The following is a 19,993-nucleotide window of genomic DNA, read 5'->3' as shown; positions in this document are numbered from 1 at the left end:
CCTCTGAAAGAGCTATCCACTTAGTCCCTCTTTTCCTCACCACCCTGTAAAGTTTTGCTTTTCAAGTGTTGATCCAGCTCCCCTGTTTGAAAGTTCCACCCTTTCAGATAGCACATTCAAAGTCAGAACTTGCTGTGTTTAAAAAAAACTCATCTCCCCCTCTGGGTTTTTTTATGCCAATTACCTTCAATCTGTGACCTATACTGTCTCACCCTACCACCAGTAGGAACAGTTTATGCACTCTGACACAGCCTTAAATGCCCTTCTAAATTTGAATACCTCTATTCTACCCTCCTTAAATCTTCTCTGCTCTAAAGAGAGCAACACCAACCTCTCCAGTCTCTCCTTTTAACTGAAGACTCCCATTCCTAATCATTGTATGGTAGCACAGAATTTGAATCTTGCTAAAATAAATGATATATTGTTCAAGCTTTACATGTTTCATTCATTAGGTCAGATGTGAGAATACCAATTTGTAAAGGGAGCTACAATTTGTGAAGAGTGCAAAATAGAAACTTTATGAATTAAAAAGATCCCTGGTGCAATTCCCATGGCAATGCCTCAATCATTCAGATTCCATTTGTCAACCAAACAGCACCCTTTCGTGATGAAAAGCGTCGAAGAAATATTACCATTTGGGATTTGGATTTTAGAATGTAGGCAGATGGATTTTGCTCAGTTCTGTGAAGGTGATTCTGTGGAAGTCAAAAAGTACATTTGGAACAGTGATCTAAATACATCATTTCCAAGGAGGCATACAACCTCACTGCAATGCCTGGCCATACTACACTATTCATGGATAGAACGTTTATACTGCTGAGCTCACGGCAGATCAAAAACCATTAGGTTAGCTGTTGACTTCAGTTCAGAAGAATCAGCAGTTCAGTTCAGAACAGAGAAAAGTCTTCCCCTAGCAGAGCAATCCAATGGTCAGTTCAAGGGAACCACTCACCCTAGCATAAGTGGTTTTAGTTTGTGAAACTGCCAAGGTAAGAAAGTTCGTATGGAAGTCCTCAAGTTGTTAGAATTAAAAAAAAGATTCAGGCCATTAAAAATGCAAATGGTTCATGCTAATAGTTTTGCAAAGTATTCATAAACCTGCCTCAGTGGTCTAAGGAAAACTGGAAAGAGTTAGGTTAGTAAGCAATTAGGGTTGAGACAGGAGTGATGTTTCTCTGAGATTGAGTATCTGTTGGGAAACAGGGTGAAACCATGTTTTGCTGTGTGTCAAGATCTTTCTATTATATATATAGAGCTTGTTTTCTTCTTTGTGTAACATACCAATCTTCTTTTGCTCAAGAACATTAAAGTCTTGTGTGAATGTGTTCCCCGTGACTAACCACTATAGTAACTAACTGCAATAATTGAATATATCTGATCTATCAAGCCAGGTTTCATTCTGGATCGGAATTGGCCAGTATTACCATCAGGTGGGATCACAACATTCTTCTCCTGTAGTCTAAACTGTTGCTTCCTTTGAAATTTCACATTCCTGATGTGTCCAAGGTGAAAATCTCGACAGCATGTCTCTTACCTTATTTCTGGTAGTATTCTAATAAAATTTCCACCGCACCCTCTCCAAAGTAAGATATATTTCTTAAAATTTGACACCAGAATTATACACAACAGTCTGGTTTAAGCTTGTTGTGTATTTTTTACAGTTTGGTATCACACTCTGGTTTTTGTACTCTGTGCCTCTATTTGTAACATCAAAGATTCTGTATGCTTTTGTGAACTCTCCCAATCTCTCTACACACTTGAAATGCGTCACTCCTGGTACCATTCCAGTAAATTTCCTCTGTGCCCTCTTGCTCAGATTTGAATGAGCTGTTCAAGGAGTAGCTCATGTAGTGGTGACTAAAGGACAGACTGACAAAATTTAGCAGTAAACAAAGGACCAGAGAGGCAACAAAGAAGTTACAAGACAACTGTACATTGCTCCTTCAGCAGTTAATCTGAAAATCAGGAAGAAGGAAAAGGAAACTTACTGAAAATAAATCCTCCACTCAGACATGGGGGTGCAAAGTGTTGAAAGAACAATAAACCTCAATCCTCACACATTATCTGTATCTTTGAAGATTCATAACTGCATATCCTGCTAAAATACTTTATTTAACCTGCAGAGCAAAACAATGAATTCTTCAACTGAGCTATGCTCTCTAATGGAAAGTATGTCACCTACTCAGTTATTACAGCTTACTGCAGAGAGCTGACAAAGTGGCTCAAGTAGCATGGGCCAGAAAACCGTGCCCCATGGGTCATTACCAGTACAGTGTCAAAACACTTATTCACAAGCAGTGAGACCATAAAGCTTATCGTCAGCCCCATGTGCATTATGGAAGAGTGTGGGGAAAAACAAAAACTAAAAAGATCCAGTGAACTGAATGCTGTCTGGTGACCATTACTCACCTCATGCAGGTGGAAAATGGGCAGGGAAGGTGCTGAGTATTACGTGGAACCAGAATCGATCTCAGCTATGATGCCCTGAGTGGTTGACTATCTTTTCTGACATTATCCCAGCACTGGGTCAACAACTCCGGAAGGCAGCTTGTTTTGCCAGTTTGTGAAGAGTTGAATGACTATCTAACCTGTTCTGGTGCCCTACCCCGCAACAACCACACCCAACACTCAACCCAGGTTTGGACATTTCCACTCGGCCCTCAATCTGAACAGCGGTTATGGGGCAGGGAGTGTTCTGCATTTCCATGATCCTTTTTGGTGTGCAGGATGTGGACCCTCGCCCTTCCCATAGTGGAGGAAGTTGCACACTGGCTGCCCAAACAAACTGTCTTGCCTCTAAATTACCTGTGTGTTGGTGAGCCCCAGTCCTCCAAGCTCAGATGGCACCTGCAGGCCAAACGCCCCCATCTCCTTCAGGCCTTCCATCGTGCTGTCCTCCACTTTCTCCAGAGAGTCATTGGCAGCTGGGTCATTGACCTCCTGCAGGACAAAGGGTCAAGATCGACATTGGAATGATTGGTTGTACCCTCCCTGATCCCTCGCAAATATTAACCGGCTTTAAAAAACATCAGACACTACATGCTGGAATCCCACTTCAATGCAATGAAGCAGGAGTGACAGAGTAACTACCAGACTGCAGTCAGTTAGGCAGAGAGTGAGCAGAGGATAATGCAGGCAGTAATGCTTAGCTGGCCCAAGGAGAGGGAGTGGCTGCAAAGTGATTTAAAAGTCTGTAGCTCATAAGAGATTTAAGACATGTGAAGAGGGTTTGAATTCCTGAGGAACAGAATTGGAGACAGCAGATATGGCTGGTATCAGCAAGCATGAAATGTGTATAAGGCAGTGTTTGGAAAAAAGTGTGGGAGAGCAATGTTCCAATGAGCAATTATCTTTGTGGTATTGATAAACAGCAGAATGAGAATGATTTGGGTACTAGTGGCCCCAATATGAGGGTTTCTACTTTTCTATCAAAGCAGTTAAGCTTTACACCAGAGAGAGGGGTTTTAAAGGAGGAGACGGTGGGAGAGGGGCTTAGGGAAGCATTTCCAGAGGCTCAGGGCCCAGAGAGCTGAAGGTGCGGACACCAAAGATAGAGCAAAAGTAGTAAGGGATGTGGAAGAAGCCAGAATTGAGAGTGCAGTGGAGATGCAAAGGGGCTAGAGGAGGTTACAGAGACAGGGAAGGGTATAGGGATGGTGAAGGAGTTACAGAGATAGGGAGCGGTGGAGGGTATGGAGGAGGTTATAGCCATTGGGAGGGACAAGACCTAAATGGTCCGTCCCTTATTCTGAGACTGTGTTGAGTTGCAGAGATCCCCTACCCCAGTTTGTTTACCACATCCCTCTCGCAATATAGTCTGTTGAGTCATTTAAAAAGTTTGCAAATTGCAGATGGATTGCTGTGTATTTCAATAATTTCAGATGTAATGTATTCAAAGAGTTTTAAAATCTGCCCGTCTTTCTCTAAAAGCTGGACTCAGTGGCAGGAGGTTGTATGCCCTCTGCTGGGGGACTCAAATATATCTTCAGTGTCAGGCAAGGACTGTGCCATTTGTGAGAGGACAGAGACTGCAGAATGCTGATGTACTGAACAACTTGTTTCATAAAATCATGCAGCATGGAAACAGATCCTCTGGTCCAACCAGACCATGTTGAACATAATTCCAAACTAAACTAGTCCCACCTGCCTGTTCCAGCCCATATCCTATTCACATACTTATCCAAACGTCTTATAAATGTTGTAACTGTACCCGCATCCACCTCTTCCTCAGGAAGGTTATTCCACATGCAAACCACCCTCTGTGAAAAAAAATTTGCCTCACGTCTTTTTAAAATCTCTCCTCTCACCTTAAAAATGTGCCCCCTGGTCTTGAAATCCCCCATCCTAGGGAAAAGACAACTACCATTAACTCTACCTATACCTCTTTATTTATTTAAACTTTTATCAGGTCACCTCTCAACCTCCTATGCTACAGTGAAAGAAGTCCTTGCCTATCCAGACTTTCTTTATAACAAACCTTCAACACCTGGCAACATCCTGGTAAATCTTTTATCCTTTCCCATAACTGGGCAACCAGAACTGGACACAGTACTCCAGAAGAGGCCTCATCAATGTTCTGTACACCATCAACATGACTTCCCAACTCCTATACTCAAAGGACTGAGCAATGGAGGCAAGCACGCTAGATGCCTTTTTAACCAACCTGTCTATATGTGACGCAGATTTCAAAGAATTATGTTCCTGAACCTCAGGTCCCTCTGTTCTACAACACTACCCAAGGCCCTACCACTAATTGTATAAGTGCTACCCAATTTTGTTGTACCAAACTGCAATACCTTCCATTTATCCAGATTGAACTCCATTTGCCATTTTTCAGCCCATTGACCCATTTGATCCAGATCTCTTTGTAATCTTAGAAAACCTTCTTCATTGTCTACAATTCCATCAATTTTGGTGTCATCCACAAACTTACTAACCACGCCTTCTATATTCTCAGCCAAATCATTTAGATAAATGACAAACAAAAGAGCACCCAAAATCGATCCCTGTGGAATACTGCTGGTGACAGGCCTCTGGTCAGAAAAGCAAACCTCCACCATTACTCTCTGACTCCCGCTGTTAAGACACCTTGTTCATCAATCATAAAATGTCAGCATACAGGATACAGCAAATAACGGAGAAGGCAAACTGAATGCTGGCCTTTATTACAAGGTGGGGCGTGTGGAGATAAAAGTAAGGAAGCTTTATTAAAACTGTATGCAGCTTTGAGACCTATAGCATGTGTGTAGTTTGGATCCGAGGAGGGATATATTTGCATGGGAAGCAGTTTAAAGAAGGTTCACTCTGCTGATTGCTGCGATTAAGGGGTTATCTTAAGAGGCAATGTTCGTCAAGTTGGGCCTGTATTCATTGGAGGTTAGAAGAATAAGAGATGACTTTATTGAAGTAGAATAGATTCTGAGGGACTTGACAAAGTAGATGCTGATAGGACATTTCCCCTCCTGGGGGCATTTAGAAGTAGGGATCACAGTTTCTAAATAAGGGGTGAGGAGGACTTTCTCCTCTCAGAGCATGGTAAGCCTGGTGAATTCTCTTCTCCACAGAGCAGAGGAGGCTGGGTCAGAGAATGCACTCAAGGCTGAGTTAGACAGATTTTTGATTGATGAGGGAGTTGATGTTACTTGGGGGGTGTGCAGGAGAGACTATAATCAAATCAGCCATGATCTTATTGAATGGCAGAGACTAAATTACCTACACCAGCTTCTGGTCCAAAAGATATTATTGCCATTGAAGGAGTACAATGAAGGTTCATCAGATTTGGAATGGAGTGGACTATCCTGTGAAGACAGATTGGGCAAACAGGTCTGTGTTCTGTACAGTTTCAAAGATCAAAAGGTGATCTGTTTGAAAGTTACAAAATAATGAAAGGGATTGACAGGATAGATAGATGCAAGTCAGATGGTTCCTCTGGTCAGGAAGTCTAGAGAACCAGGAAGCACAACTTAAAAGGGGGAATGCCACTTAGGTCTGAGTCAAGACTTTTTTTTCACTCCGAGGATTGTGAACATTTGGCGTTCTCGACCCCAGAGGGCTGTGGGAACTCAGTCTTTGAGTGTGTTTGAAGTAGACGTTGATTGGTATTTTCTAAAAAAAAATCTATGATGTAAAGACATATGGGGGTGGTGTGGGCAAAAGGTATGGAATTGGATTATAAGCCATGATCATATTTAATGGCAGAGCGCGTTCAATGGGCTGAATGGCCGATTTTGTTCCTCTTTCTTATAACTTTATGAGAGGAACAGAGGTAGTCAATGAAATGAAGATTGAGAGGTTGATATTATTGGTAACAGAGGAAATGTGAATGTCTGGTCCAGCTGAAATAACTTACCTGGAAAAACTTGCTGACAGGTCCCACTAATTCCCGGAGAAGCTGCTCCTGCTCATCATTCAGAACTGTACAAACACACATTCATAGATGGCATTAGTTTAGTCTGCCAGCCACAAAGAAAAACTCTCTACTTTCATTTTGAAAAATTGGTCCTTTCTCTCTATTTACGCAACCCCCCCATCTCAAATGCCTTCACCTGAAAGCCCCAATTCATGCTTGGTGACCCCTCCCCGCCCATCATCAGGTTCATCTAACACAAAAAGTGTCAGACATTGTCACAGCCTGCTCCTATCCTGATGCAGTGATAGGAGAGGGCCATTCAGTCCCCCAGCCTGTTCTGCCGTTTGGGTCGTGGGCTGATGATAAAGTCATGGTAATCCACAGGCTCAGGTCAATGCTCTGAGGACACAAGTTCACATGCCAACACGGCGGCTGATGGAATTTGAACGTCAGTTACAATATTTGGAATTGAAAGCTAGTCGTCAGGGATGGCGATCTTGAAACTACCTTCAATAGTTCTATGTCCTTATCCAGTCTGGCATATACGTGACTCCAGACCATTGGTAGACTCTTAACTGCCACAAGACAGGCACTCAATTCAAGGGAAGTTAAGGATGGGCAATAAATGCTGGCCTTGGACTTACCAGCAAGGTCTACATCCTATCAAAGGATAAAATGAATTAGAATACACATCAGCCATGACCTAACTACCTAGCTATGGATGGATCCAACCTTAACCAGAAAAAAAGCTACAAATGGATTTTCAAAATTTCCAATTTCCAACTGTCGCCCCCACTAAGTCTCAAGAAATTTTTTGGTTGGGGTGGAGAGGGAGAAGAGAGAAAGAGTTTGACATTACCACTCCCCTCTGTATGAGCACGTGACCTGACAGCACCATAGCATGAACTTTAAGGTTCTGTTCCCTGTTCAGGACTCTCCCCCACTATAGGTAATAGTTCTCTCCACTGAGCCTATTAATTCCTGTAAAAATTTATGAACAGTTCAAATAAATTCTAATGGCTTTGAAACTGTACAACACGAAGTTGCTAACCTGATGGTCAGTATGTTATTTTAGTACGTTCTTTCAATAATTTTATTTAGTACTTTTACATTTTATGGATCGTAAAAATTGCCTCAATTCAGCCCTTGGCCGCAACAAAAGTTAGATTTGAAATGAACAAAATATTTGATCATCATCAAACTCCTCAATGAGATTGCCCCTTAATTTCCTAGTCTCAGGGAGATACAAATCTGGCCTGCTAAACCTATCATTATAATTTAACCTTGGTATAATTCTGGTCAATCTCTGCTGCATCCCTCCAACACCAATATATCCTGCCTCATGTGTGGTGCCCAAAATAGAACCAATTCCTGGAAGATGGGATAACAAAGTGTGGAGCTGGAGGAACACAGCAGGAACTCATTTATTTCCGAGCTCCTCTCCCCTTCCCCATTTCTGAAGAAGGGTCCCGACCGGAAACATCAGCTTTCCTGTTCCTCTGATGGTGCCTGACCTGTTGTGTTCCTCCAGCTCCACACTGTGTGTTACCTCTGACTCCAGCATCTGCAGTTCTTGCTATCTTAGTGCCTGGAAGATCATGTTTTACATTGTCGTCCCACTCAAAGCAAGTTCCGCAGTCATACCAGAGGGGAAGGGGAACACCTGCTCTGTTTGGACCTGACCCCGAAACATGTTCACAGCAAACGACTTGGATTCCTGCATTGGAAAGAGAAAAAGTGTGTGTTACCCAATCGTCTCCAGTGGCATGATCACCATGCAACCCCCCACACCAACACCACCAGACCTCACCCCTTATACACACACCCCTACCGCCACATTTCCACCCGCCATCCAAATCTTATCCGGTCCCAGAGAGACAATCAAACCCTCAGTTCCTCGATCAATTGGCTCTTCAGTCACAAACTGAAAGCCACACCTGCTCTCACCTTGCCAAATTCCACCCCCGTCCTTACCGTCCAGCAGCTACTGAGTGGACAGTGACCATACCGACCACAGCCTGAGACATCATGGCACTCACACAAGATAAAGAGACTCCTGCATTCCTGCAGTGCCTTTCATCACCTTAGGACTTCTCAGGGGGTCTCACAGCCTATGAACACACTTCAGAAGCTCAATCATTTTTGTATAACAGGAAACACAGCAGCCAAGCTGTGCATAACAGGGTCCCACAAACAGCAAAAAGTTAATGATTAGATCTTCCGGACTTTCTTTTAAAAGCAATATTGATGAAAGGATAAATATTGGCCTACGAGACCGAGAAGGGGCCCCCGGTTGATAACTGAAATAGCACACTGAGATTTTATCCACACAGCAATTCAGAGTAGGTATGTGTTTAATGTCTTAAAGCCACAGTCAGATCAGCCACTATGTTATTGAATGGTGGAGCAGGGTTGAGGGGCCGAATGGCCTACTCTTGCTCCTACTTTGTACATGATGTTCAAATACATGAAGAATTTTGTAAAACGTACCGCAGCAACCATCTTCTTCTCCTTTATGGTTTTTACTGCTGGGGCCTCCGTGGTTGTTTTCTCCAGCACTGTCTAAAGTAACAAAAAGATGCAGTGGGAGAATGAGGGAGAGTTAAAGACAATCAGCTGAAGAGGGCATGGGGCCTATCACATTACCCAAGAACATTTCAGGGCTGCTAGAGCCCAGGTCAGCTGCTCCTTTCACACATCACACACTCAAGGACTTGACCCATTGTTTTATCCTGACAAAAGGTTCCTTAAAGTTTCTTATTAACCTTGCAACCTTCTCCAAACATTCAGGCCCAGTTCATTTCCTCGTCCTGACACATCTGTTATCCCACCAGCTCAGGATGTACCTTGTTCCATGTGGCATTTGATCACATATCTCAATCTCCTTCTAAGTCTCCATCCTGCTCTTACCCAGATAACCTATGAATCTGCTCACTGCTAGCTGCTGAACCCTGCTGTTTTCTGCACAGATTTCACTAGCTGCACTGTAAGCAGGTACAAGACTTCATTTGGAAATTTAAACTTGAAAGCGGAAGCCTGCATTATCAGCTTTTCTTTAATAAATTGAAGGAAAGTGGGACGGTATAAATTTTGCTGGGACCGGGATTGATAACTTTAGTACACATCAGCACCAAGTGTCTTCAAAAAGAAATGTAACTGCCAGCAACACAGTTAGAGTGTATCACTGAACTGAGAGGAGACAGATCAGTTGAGACACAGACCTCCAAAAAGCATGGAAGTAAGCCACACCCTTCTATCTGTCTCTTTTTAATTGAAAAGGAAATAATATTCAAAGACTTTACGAGAAAAAAAACTTTCGATTCCAGCCAAAACCTAGGTCCAACTGACTGCCTACAAATTGAGAATTGCTGCAGTCAAAAACTAGGAGATATCATTGTCAAAAGCCCAAACAAAAACGGAGAGAAAAGTCATGTCATGCTACACCTTTTCACGTGATCTTTGATCCACAGACATCATGCCTTTTATGTCTGTATTTTAAAACCCTGGTCAAAAATCACATGACACCAGGTTATAGTTCAACAGGTTTATTTGAAGACACAAACTTTTGGAATTTCGCTCCTTCTTCAGGTCTGATTGTTGGAACCTGCTGTGGGTTTATTGTCAGTTTTCAAGGAGGAGTTAGATATAGCGCTTGGCGAAAGGATCAAAGGTTATGAGGGAGAAAGTGGGAAATGGGGACTGAGGTGAATGATCAGCCATGAGCATCACGAATGCCAGAACAGATTCAAACAGCTTAATGGCCTACCTCCTCCTATTTTCTATGTCTCTATGTCAGAGTCAGATATTAACTATCCTAGTGATTAAATTAATCTTTTATACATTTGTGCTGACTTGCTAAATAGTGGGGCTTAATTTCCAGCACTCTCTGACAAAGGGGGATCTTCACCTGACATCACACCAGGAATCTAGAAAAACTGTGCAACCCTTTGCCCTAACTGGTACCAAATGCCTCTCTCCCCTCTGTGCCTGCTGACCTACACTGGCTCCCGATTGTGCAATGCTTCAAGTTTAAAATTCTCATCCTCGTTTTCAAACCTCTTCATGGCTTAATGCCCTCAATAGTGCATCCCTCCTATTGCTGTCACCCCCTCCACCCTCTCCCTATCTGTCACCTCCCCCAGCCCCTACACCCTCTCCCTATCTCTGTAACTCCCTCCATTCCCTACACCCCTCCCTGTCTCTGTCACGTCCCTAGCTCCTACAATTCTGAGCCATACTAGATTCAAACAGTAAAAACTTTGTTTCTCTCTCCACAGATGCTGCCAGATCTGCTAAGGTTCATTTAGGAACTATCTTACTGCTTTCCCCTTCAAAGCCTTCAATACTCCAATGTTCATTCAGAACACAGGATACAGGGGCAGGAGTAGGCCATTAAGCCCCTCAGCCTTCTCTGCCATTCAATACCATTATGGCCGATCCTGGGCTTCGACACCACTTTCCCTCCCGCTCTCATATCCTTTGATTCCCTGCGATACCAAAAATTGGTTGATCCCAGCCTTATAAATATGCAATGCTGCAACATCCACATGCCTTCTGTGCAAGAGAATTCCGAAAGTTCACCACCTTCAGCCTGAAGAAATTTCTCTTCATCTCAGTTCAAAATGATCAGCCCATTTCCTCAGACTATGCCCTAACCCAGTGTTTTAGACTCCCAAGTCCAGCAGAAAATCAATCTCTCAATGTCGATCCTGTCAAGTTCCTGCGTAATCTTGTACACTTCGAAAAAAAAAGTGCCTATCATTCTTCAGAGAATATCGGCTTCTCAGCACCCTCCATTCCCCACTACATTCCAGGGACCAGTTTAGTGAAACACACACAGACATAGCTGGAGAAACTAGTCTGGCAGCGTCCTCAGTTCTGAAGAAGGATCACTGGGCTCAAAACATTAAACTTTGTTTTCTCTCCACAGATGCTGCCAGGACCAGCAATGGCTGTTAAAAACCGAAAGAACTGCAGATGCTGTAAATCAGGAACAATAACAAAGTTCTGAGGAAGAGTCACCAGACCTGAAACGTTAACTCTGTTTTTTCCTTCACAGATGCTGCCAGACCTGCTGAGCTTTTCCAGCAACTCTGTTTTTGTTCCAGCAATGGCTGTGTGTGTCTCAGATTTCCAGCATCTGCAGTTCTTTGTTTTATTTTACTGATTTAAGTGAACCTCTGTTGTGCTATCTCTAATGCAAAGTACATTGTTTCTCGGATAGGAGAGAAAATCTACACAGAGTACTCCAGATGTGGTCAGAACAAAACCCCACATAACTAGAGTAACATCTCTTTACTCTTGCAATAAAGACAGTATTTTCCTCCTTATCTGCTTGGTGCACTTCTATATGAACTTTCTGCATTTCTCATACAAGCACGTCCAAGTAACCTTGAACATCAAAGACAGATCTCGCAGAATATTGCAGCATTGGCTTCATTATTTTTCTCTATTCATTCATGGGATGAGGACATCACTGGCAAGGCACCATTTACTGCCCAACTCTAATTGCCCAGAGGGCAGTTAAGAGTCAACAAGGTGCGGGGCTGGATGAACACAGCAGGCCAAGCAGCATCGTAGGAGCAGAAAGACTGACATTTCGGGCCTAGACCCTTCATCAGTTAAGAGTCAACCACATTGCTGTGGGTCTGGAGTCACATGTAGGCCAGACCAGGTGAGGATGGCAGTTTCCTTCCCTAAAGGACATTGGTGAACCAGATGGGTTTTCCCAACCATCGACAATGGATTCATGGTTATCATTAGACTCTTCATTCCAGATATTTATTGAATTCAAATTCCACCATCTGCTGGGGCAGGATTCGAACCCAGGTCCCCAGAACATTAGCTGGGTCTCTGGATTAACGGTCCACAGTAATACCACGAGGCCATTGCCTGCCCCTATTGCCTCACACACAGATTAACCTATGTGCGTTCATCGTCAAAACTGACATGACACTGTCACAGAAGAAGTGTGCTTGACATTGACTGGGAGCTGTCAACAATACATTGTCACAAATGAATTATTATTTCGTGTATTCAGACATGGTAAGTATATGAAGGTCAATCGTTTATTGGCTCAGGGCAGCTTTAATGATCATGTGATGCTGGTCTGGGTAACTTCTTCCCTCCGAGAGTGGGGAGAATATGGAACTTACTGCCACTAGGAGGGACCGAGGGGAATTGTGTTATATATTGAAGAGGAACATGAGGGGAAAGGGTTAGAGGGGTGATAGGATGAAATGAAGAGAGATGGGTAGAAGCTCATATGGAGCAGCAATGGCAGAGTGCAGTTGGGCCGAATTGCCTGTTTCTTCCTCAGTATTAAACCATCAACACATGCTGTGTTGGACATTCATGAATGACCAACCAGACTCTGGACAAGTAGACAGTTTGCATTTTAGATGTCCCAGTAAATTCTACAGTACCTTGGGTTAAAGCAGTATCCTTTCCCAGTATTTATTTCACAGCCCAAAAAGAAGCAGATTTTACTGTACCATTCAGGCAGCTCTAGCTGTGCACTCAGTACCCTCCTTGCCAAGTTAGTATTTAAAGTTTAAAAAAAACTATTTGAACATTATTGAGTCAGATCTCTTCTTCAAGGCTGAAAACAGAGGTGGAGGTTCTTTTGAAAAATACAAGCTTTTTCATTTACTGGAACTGCGACTGAAGTGATCACATCAGTCTAGGTACTCAGTTCTGGGCAGGGCATCCACGTTGGCAGTTTACATCAGCAGCTTCAATGGTAAATATTGAGATAACCAAAACGATGGACTTTGTAGCTTGCAAATAGGTATATAATTGGAATATGAACCTCAATCTAGATGAGAGTCATGCTCGTAGAGAACATGTTGGGAGGAAATAGAAGGCAGCCACATATTGATGGAAGAATATGTATTTAACTGGGGTAAGGGAACAGAAGATGGACTTTTAGAAACACACATCAGTTACACAGATAGGGAGGGATGTAGGGGCTAGAGGTGGTTACAGAGATAGGGAGGGGTACAGGGACTGAAGGGGGTTACAGAGATAGGGAGGGGTGTAGTGGCTAGAAGAGGTTATGGAGGTAGGGAGGGGTGCAGGGGCTCAGAAAAGGTTATGGACATAGGGAGGGCTGCAGGGGCTGGTGGAGGAGGAAACAGAGATAGGGAGGGGTATAGGGGATGGTGGAGGAGTTACAGAGATAGGGAGCAGTGGAGGGTTTGGCCACGGTTACAAAAATAGGGAGGGTGAAGCAGGTTAGAATACTGGCAGTTATCGTTTTGGATGAGCTGAAGTTTATGGAGATCAATATGGAGTAGGTGACCAGCACAGCGCTGGAATAGAAAAAGTTACAGCTCAAATATGGGAGGAGGAAATGTGTAATTGTACTGCTGGCTAGTAGATTTCTTTCTGTAAAAGGAAGGCCCAGCTGAAGTGGACAGTGAGAAATGCTCACACGCCTACCATTCCACTTCACTGGCTTTGTACTGACATCACTAATTACAGATCTGAGATCTTGCTAAGTCCATGCACAGGAACACAGCAGGAATGGGTTCAGGCAGAGGATGATGCAGAGACCTGACCAGCCTAACAAACAGGAAAACAGTTAGCAGCACAGATCAAAAAAGAATTTCCACCTCTGTTTTCAGCCTTGAAGAAGAGACCTGACTCAATAATGTTCAAATAGTATTTAAAGTTTTAAAACAAAACTAACTAGGCAAGGGGGGTACAAAGTGCACAGCTAGAGGTGCATGAATGGTACAGTAAAATCTACTTTTTTTTGGACTGTGAACTACTGGGAAAGGATACTGCTTTAACCCAAGGTACTGTGGAAGACGACATTGCAGTTTTTGAAAACAAATGACTGGAAATCATTATGAGATGTATGTACAAAGTTGCCTTTTCGAGCAGTGGGGAAGGATGTTAGACACCTCGGCTCTGTTGGTGTGCATTCAGGTCAGTTTTGCCCAGTGACAGACTTCTGATTGGTTTTCAATCATGAACAGTTGCGTTTGTTCAGGAGTGCATGCCGAAGAAGTTAATCCAAATGTTCCCCAACCAGAAACCTTGGATGAACCGGGGGATCCACTGCTTACTGAAGTCCAGGTCTGAGACATACAAGTCGGACAACCCTGACCTATACAGGAAATCCAGGTACGACCTTCGTAAGGTCATCAGAGACACCAAGAGGCAATACCAAACCAAGCCCGGGACCCAGTCCAACCACAGGGACACCCATTGTTTGTGGCAAGGCTTATATGACACAACAGGCTACAAAGCAAAGTCAAGTAGAATCGCAGGCAATAGTACATCCCCACCCGATGGGCTCAATGTATTCTATGCTCGCTTTGAACAGAAAGACAGTGAAACAATGTATGGAGCTAGAGGAACACAGCAGGTCAGGCAGCATCAGAGGAGTAGGAAAGTTAACATTTCAGGTCAGGACCCTTTTTCAGAGTTCTGAAGAAAGGTCTTGACCTGAAACGTTGACTTTCCTGTTCCTCTGATGCTGCCTGACCTGTGTTCCTCCAGTTCTGTACTGTGTTGTCTGTGACTCCAGCATCTGCAGGTCCTGCTATCTCCCAGTGACTTATAACCCCACTGTGAAGCCTCTTCCGAGGATGCCCAGGTTGAAGTTGTCGTCCTCCCTCTGGAAAGACCTCAGTGGATATCTCTCCCACTGCAACCCACTGGTGATCTCCTCCACCCTGAAACTCTTTGACTACATACTTAAACAAACCCGGTACTACAGCCACATCTTTTTAAAAGTTCTGAAGAAGGGTTCCGATCCAAAACATCGACTTTCCTGCTCCTCTGATGCTGCCTGACCTCCTGTATTCTTCCAGCTCCACACTTTGTTGTCTCTGACTCTAGCATCTGCAGTTCTTTCTATCTCCCAGTCACAATATCACTTCTCCCAACAGCCTCAGACACACCTGTACCCATGACTGCAGATGTTAGATTGGCCTTCTTGAGTGAATCCATGGAAAGCGACTGGCCTGGATGGAGTCCCTGGCCATTTGTAGATGAGCCGGAGGAGTATTCGCTGACATCTTGAACCTCTCCTTATGAGGACCTGAAGTGCCCACCTGCTTCAAGAAGACCGCCATCATCCCAGTGCCAAAGAAAAATCACGTAGCGTGCCTCAATGACTACCACCGGAGGCTCTGACCTCTGTTATTATGAAGTGCTTCGAGACATTAGTCATGGCTCACATCAACTCCAGCCTGTCAAACTGCCTTGATTCTTTGCAATTTGCTTACTGGCACAGCAGATCCACAGCAGACACCATCTCCCTGGTCCTACACTCATCCCTACAACATCTGGATAACCAGGATACCTATGTCAGACTCCTACTTATTGACTACAGTTCTGCCTTCAACACTATAATTCCAAACAAACTCACCCCTAAACTGCGAGACCGAGGTGTCAGCTCCCTCCCTCTGTATTGGACCCTTGACTTCCTGACCCATAAACCACAATCAGTAAGAATAGATGCCAACATCTCCTCCACCGTAACCCTCAACACCGGTGCCGCGCAAGGCTGTGTACTCAGCCCTCTACTATTCTCCTTATACAATCATGATGCTGTGCCCAAATTCCACCCCAACTCCATTTACAAGTTTGCTGATGACACCACCATTGTAAGTTGGATCTCAAACGACGAGACAGAATACAGGAAGGTGATTGAGTGCTTACTGGCATGGTGTAAAGACAACAATCTCTCCGTCAATGTCAGCAAAACAAAGGAGCTGGTCATTGGCTTCAGGAAGTGGAGTGGAGAGCATGTCCCAGTCTGTATCAATGGGGTTGAGGTGGAGATAGTCGAGAGTGTCAAGTTCCTGGGAGTGACGGTCACCAACAATCTGTCCTGGTCCACCCACTTGGTGCGACGGTCAAGAAAGCACAACAACATCTCTACTTCCTCAGGAGGCTACGGAAATTCAGCATGTCCACAAGGACTCTTCCTAATTTTTATAGATGCCCCACACAAAGCATCCTATCCGGCTGCATCACAGCATGGTATGGCATCTGCTCTTCCCAAGACCGTAAGGAACTACAGAGTCATAGACACAGCCCAATGCATCACGCAAACCAACCTTCAATTGGCTGACTCTATCTATACTTCACACTGCCTCTGGAAAGCAACCAATATGATCAAAGACTCCTCGCACCCTCATTATACTCTCTTTCACCCTCTTCCATTGAGCAGATGTAAAAGTTTGAATACATATATAAATAGATTCAAGAACAGCTTCTTCCCGGATGTTGTCAGACATTTGAACAGACCTCTCAAATGTTAATACTGATCTCTCTCTCTCTCTCTGAACCTTTTCTGTGTATGCTGCACTTTATGTTCTGACCTGCCTGTATAACATGCAAAACAACACTTTTCACTGTCCCTCGATACACGTGACAATAATGAAATCAATCGAGATAGTAACAATTCCTTGAGAGCTTAAGCTATAGATTTGTAAGTTAGCAATTCATGTTGATTTCCTGACATTGGTTAAAACTGTTTGATTTCAATAAATACTGGTTTTCTTCTTAATGATAAAGACCTGGTGCATATTCTTTTCACCTGAATTAGATAATCGGGTAAAACTGGGCAATTCAGTGGATTTAATCAAACTTTCACCTTTGTGAAGAAGTGACTCTGGAAAACATGGGCCTTGACTTCCAGCACAGTGTCTAGTGAGTTGTGACAGTATTGAGCTACAGTGTGATGGGCACATGTGCAAATACTTTTCCATAATGTATGTGATCCAAACTTTGCCAAAAAGACACCAAGTTAAAAACTCAAAGTTTTAAGGAGAATTAACAAAAGGAAGATTTAAAATAATTTTCACATCTATAGCGTCTTTCACACAGTAAGACATTGCAATGTGCTTTACAAACAATTAAGTGTTTTTGTAGTGAAATTCCTGTTGTACTGTTGGAAACACATTAGCTGATTTGTGCACAGCAAAATGCCACAAACAGCAACAAGCAGCTCATCTGTTTTGGCTGTGGGATATAAAATGGCCACTATACTGGGAGACATATCCCTGCTCTTCTTTGATAGAGTGGCCATTGATGGTTTGTGTCCAGGGCATCTGTGGTGGCCTACGTTTGGAGCCACAGCAGTGAGATGCAAATGTCTGCTACATAAAAGGCTCATGACTCTTTTTTTCCTCTTTATTCATTCATGGGTTGATGGCGTCGCTGGCTAGGCTAGCATTTGTTGCCCATCCCTAATTGCCCAGAGGGCAGTTAAGTGTCAACCACATTGCTGTGGGTCTGCAGTCACATGTAGGCCAGACCAGGTAAGGATGGCAGTTTCTTTCCCTAAAGGGCATTAGTGAACCAGATGGGTTTTTCCTGACAATCGACACTGGATTCATTGTCATAATTAAACTTTTAATCCCAGATATTTATTGAATTCGAATTCCACCATCTGCTGTGGCAGGATTCAAACCAAGGTCCCCAGAACATTATCTGGGTCTCTGGATTAACAGTCCAGTAAAACTACCACTAGGCCATCGCCTCAGAAGTGGGATGCAGGACCTTCTTGACTCAGCTGATTCCCAGCTGACACCAGGTACAGAAATAGCAAATCTACAACAAAGACTCACTGGCTGAAGCCATCAACCAGCAAATTCAGGTGCAAAACAGCTCTGCTTCACACAGGGACTGATGAGCATTTCCAACGATTTGCAGGGTCAGATAGTGGAGGAGGAAATTGACATGATTTAAACAACATTTGGATGAATGACAGTAGAATGTGGGATCATTTTGAGTGGAGGTGGCAACTATGCTTATTTTAGAACCTGCCCTCATACTGTAACCCACCACTTGCTCCAAATCTCTATGTCCAGATGGACAACATGCTCTGACTCATCCTGCAGGCTTTTTCTCTCTCTCTTCCAGGAAAATACAGGACCTTCGTTGCATCCCTCCCTTTTCCTTTCCTCCCACCTCTCCTTTTTATCAATTCTCTTTCTCCTCTCCTGTCCAGTCCCTCCCTGCTTCCCTGACGTTGCAGTTTGCTGTAACCTTTCCCCTGAATTCCAGTGGCATGATCCTATGCCACGCGTTGCCAAAAGCAGACGATAATGACCTCTCACCCAAAAACCTACAGAACTGGGAGGTGAAACAAGACACAGAGCCAGAGAAAACACACAGACAAATCCATGTAGGAGCCCTGACACAACCCACACTCAGAATCTTAGGGTCACTCTCCTTTACTTACACAGTGCGTGTATTTAAAATGACCACTTTCAAAGACCAAAGGCCTACAGAGAAAAGAATAGCATGCATTTACATGCTGTCTTTAACAAAATAATATTTCCCAGGAAATTTGGCAGGAGTTTTATCTGGAAAAATTGCTATAACTTTTGTCACCAAAGCATCCTAAGATCTTTCTTGCTTCCAGGAAAATGCAGCAGCTTTGCTGCAATCCATCCTCCAATCCCAATCTCTCCTTCCCTACAACATCCCAAAATTATCTGCGCCCCTCTATCTATTGCCTTTTGTACAGTCCTTGGCGTTAATTGTTACAGTGCTGGTTCCTGTCCCTTCAGCTGCCCAAGCCCTAAGATGGAGAACTCCCTCCCTCAACCCCACTGCATTTTCTCCTCCTATAAAGGTGCTGCCTGAAACCAGCCGTATTCTGTTTCACAGCAGATATACAAAACACCTGTAAGGAATGTGCTCATGATGTCATCACTGTTTCATGGCATGTGACTGAATGGTGTCAGGCTCTCAGCCTCCATTTTACTGAGCTCTGTCCCCTTGAAGCATGACATGCTGAGTAATGGTAGTGTGCTACAGTACACCTGAACTGCTTGGCCTGAGCCCAGACACACAAATGCCCATGACTAAAATGTACATACATAATTACAACAACCTAAAATAAAGTTAAATGAATCTTCATGTATTATTTGACCCATGTTTCATACATTAGCTCCTGTAACAATAGTAAATTTCACACTGTGATAGCTGCAGATTCACACCTCACTGTCATATCACCAACCTCTGACTGAGCTTTTTGATCGCCTGTCCCTAATATTTCCTAACGTGGCTCACTGTCAAAGGTCTTCTACGCTTGTCTGAAGCACCTTGGGACATTTCACAATGTTAATGGCGATATATAAACGCACATGCTTTTGCCCGACAGTCTCTCCCCATCCATTCCTCGGTGTATGATTACACCAAAGCTTACTTTTAAAACCATCAATAGAGAAACACGGATTTTTAAAGATACCTCAGACCCATGTTCCCGTGTCTAACGCACCCACAAACCTGCTCTGCCTGTAGGGAGCCAAAGAGATGTCTCTTTTTTAAAAGACTGACAGGTAGCCTCTTACCGGTGTGGCCTCAGTTGCATAGGGATGTACATTGCGCAGTACAAGAGAGCAAGCCGCAGACTGCCAGGTTCTGAAACACATGCAAACAGAACAGGTCAAGCACATGTCAAGTTATGCTGTCTGGAGACCCCAACACTACTCAATGAATGTATCATCACATCATCAGTGTCTGAATATACTAGTATTGCACTTTACTGAAACAGTAACTGCACAGTACCAACGTTGGGAATATTACCAGGTAAATGCTTGAAACATGAGTGTGATACTCCCTGTTCACTGGGTATTAACCCATTTAAAACAACTGGGTAATTTTCTG

The 19,993-nt window shown here is 43.6% G+C and overlaps 1 protein-coding gene across 2 annotated transcripts in view; it reads right to left on the bottom strand.

Moving 5' to 3' along the window:
* The window catches only part of acadvl (acyl-CoA dehydrogenase very long chain), a 65,135-nt gene extending 45,393 nt beyond the window's left edge, over positions 1-19,742 (bottom strand). The window contains exons 1-5 of one of the 2 annotated variants that reach the window (XM_020518847.2): positions 19,678-19,742; positions 8,840-8,911; positions 7,994-8,066; positions 6,350-6,414; positions 2,806-2,940 (exon numbers count right to left, since the gene is read on the bottom strand). In XM_020518847.2, coding sequence (XP_020374436.1) covers positions 2,806-2,940; positions 6,350-6,414; positions 7,994-8,066; positions 8,840-8,851 — 285 coding nt within the window. In that variant the 5' untranslated portion in view covers positions 8,852-8,911; positions 19,678-19,742. Of the gene's footprint in view, positions 1-2,805; positions 2,941-6,349; positions 6,415-7,993; positions 8,067-8,839; positions 8,912-19,612 lie in introns of both variants that reach the window. The other variant, XM_048620154.1, reaches the window with a different exon arrangement.
* Positions 19,743-19,993: the final 251 nt, after the last annotated feature.

The sequence above is a fragment of the Rhincodon typus genome, chromosome 45, assembly GCF_021869965.1.
Source record: "Rhincodon typus isolate 14 chromosome 45, sRhiTyp1.1, whole genome shotgun sequence".
NCBI classification, from domain to species: Eukaryota; Metazoa; Chordata; class Chondrichthyes; order Orectolobiformes; family Rhincodontidae; genus Rhincodon; species Rhincodon typus.
Note: the sequence above shows the minus strand (reverse complement) of the source record. Positions and strands in the feature narration are given on the sequence as shown.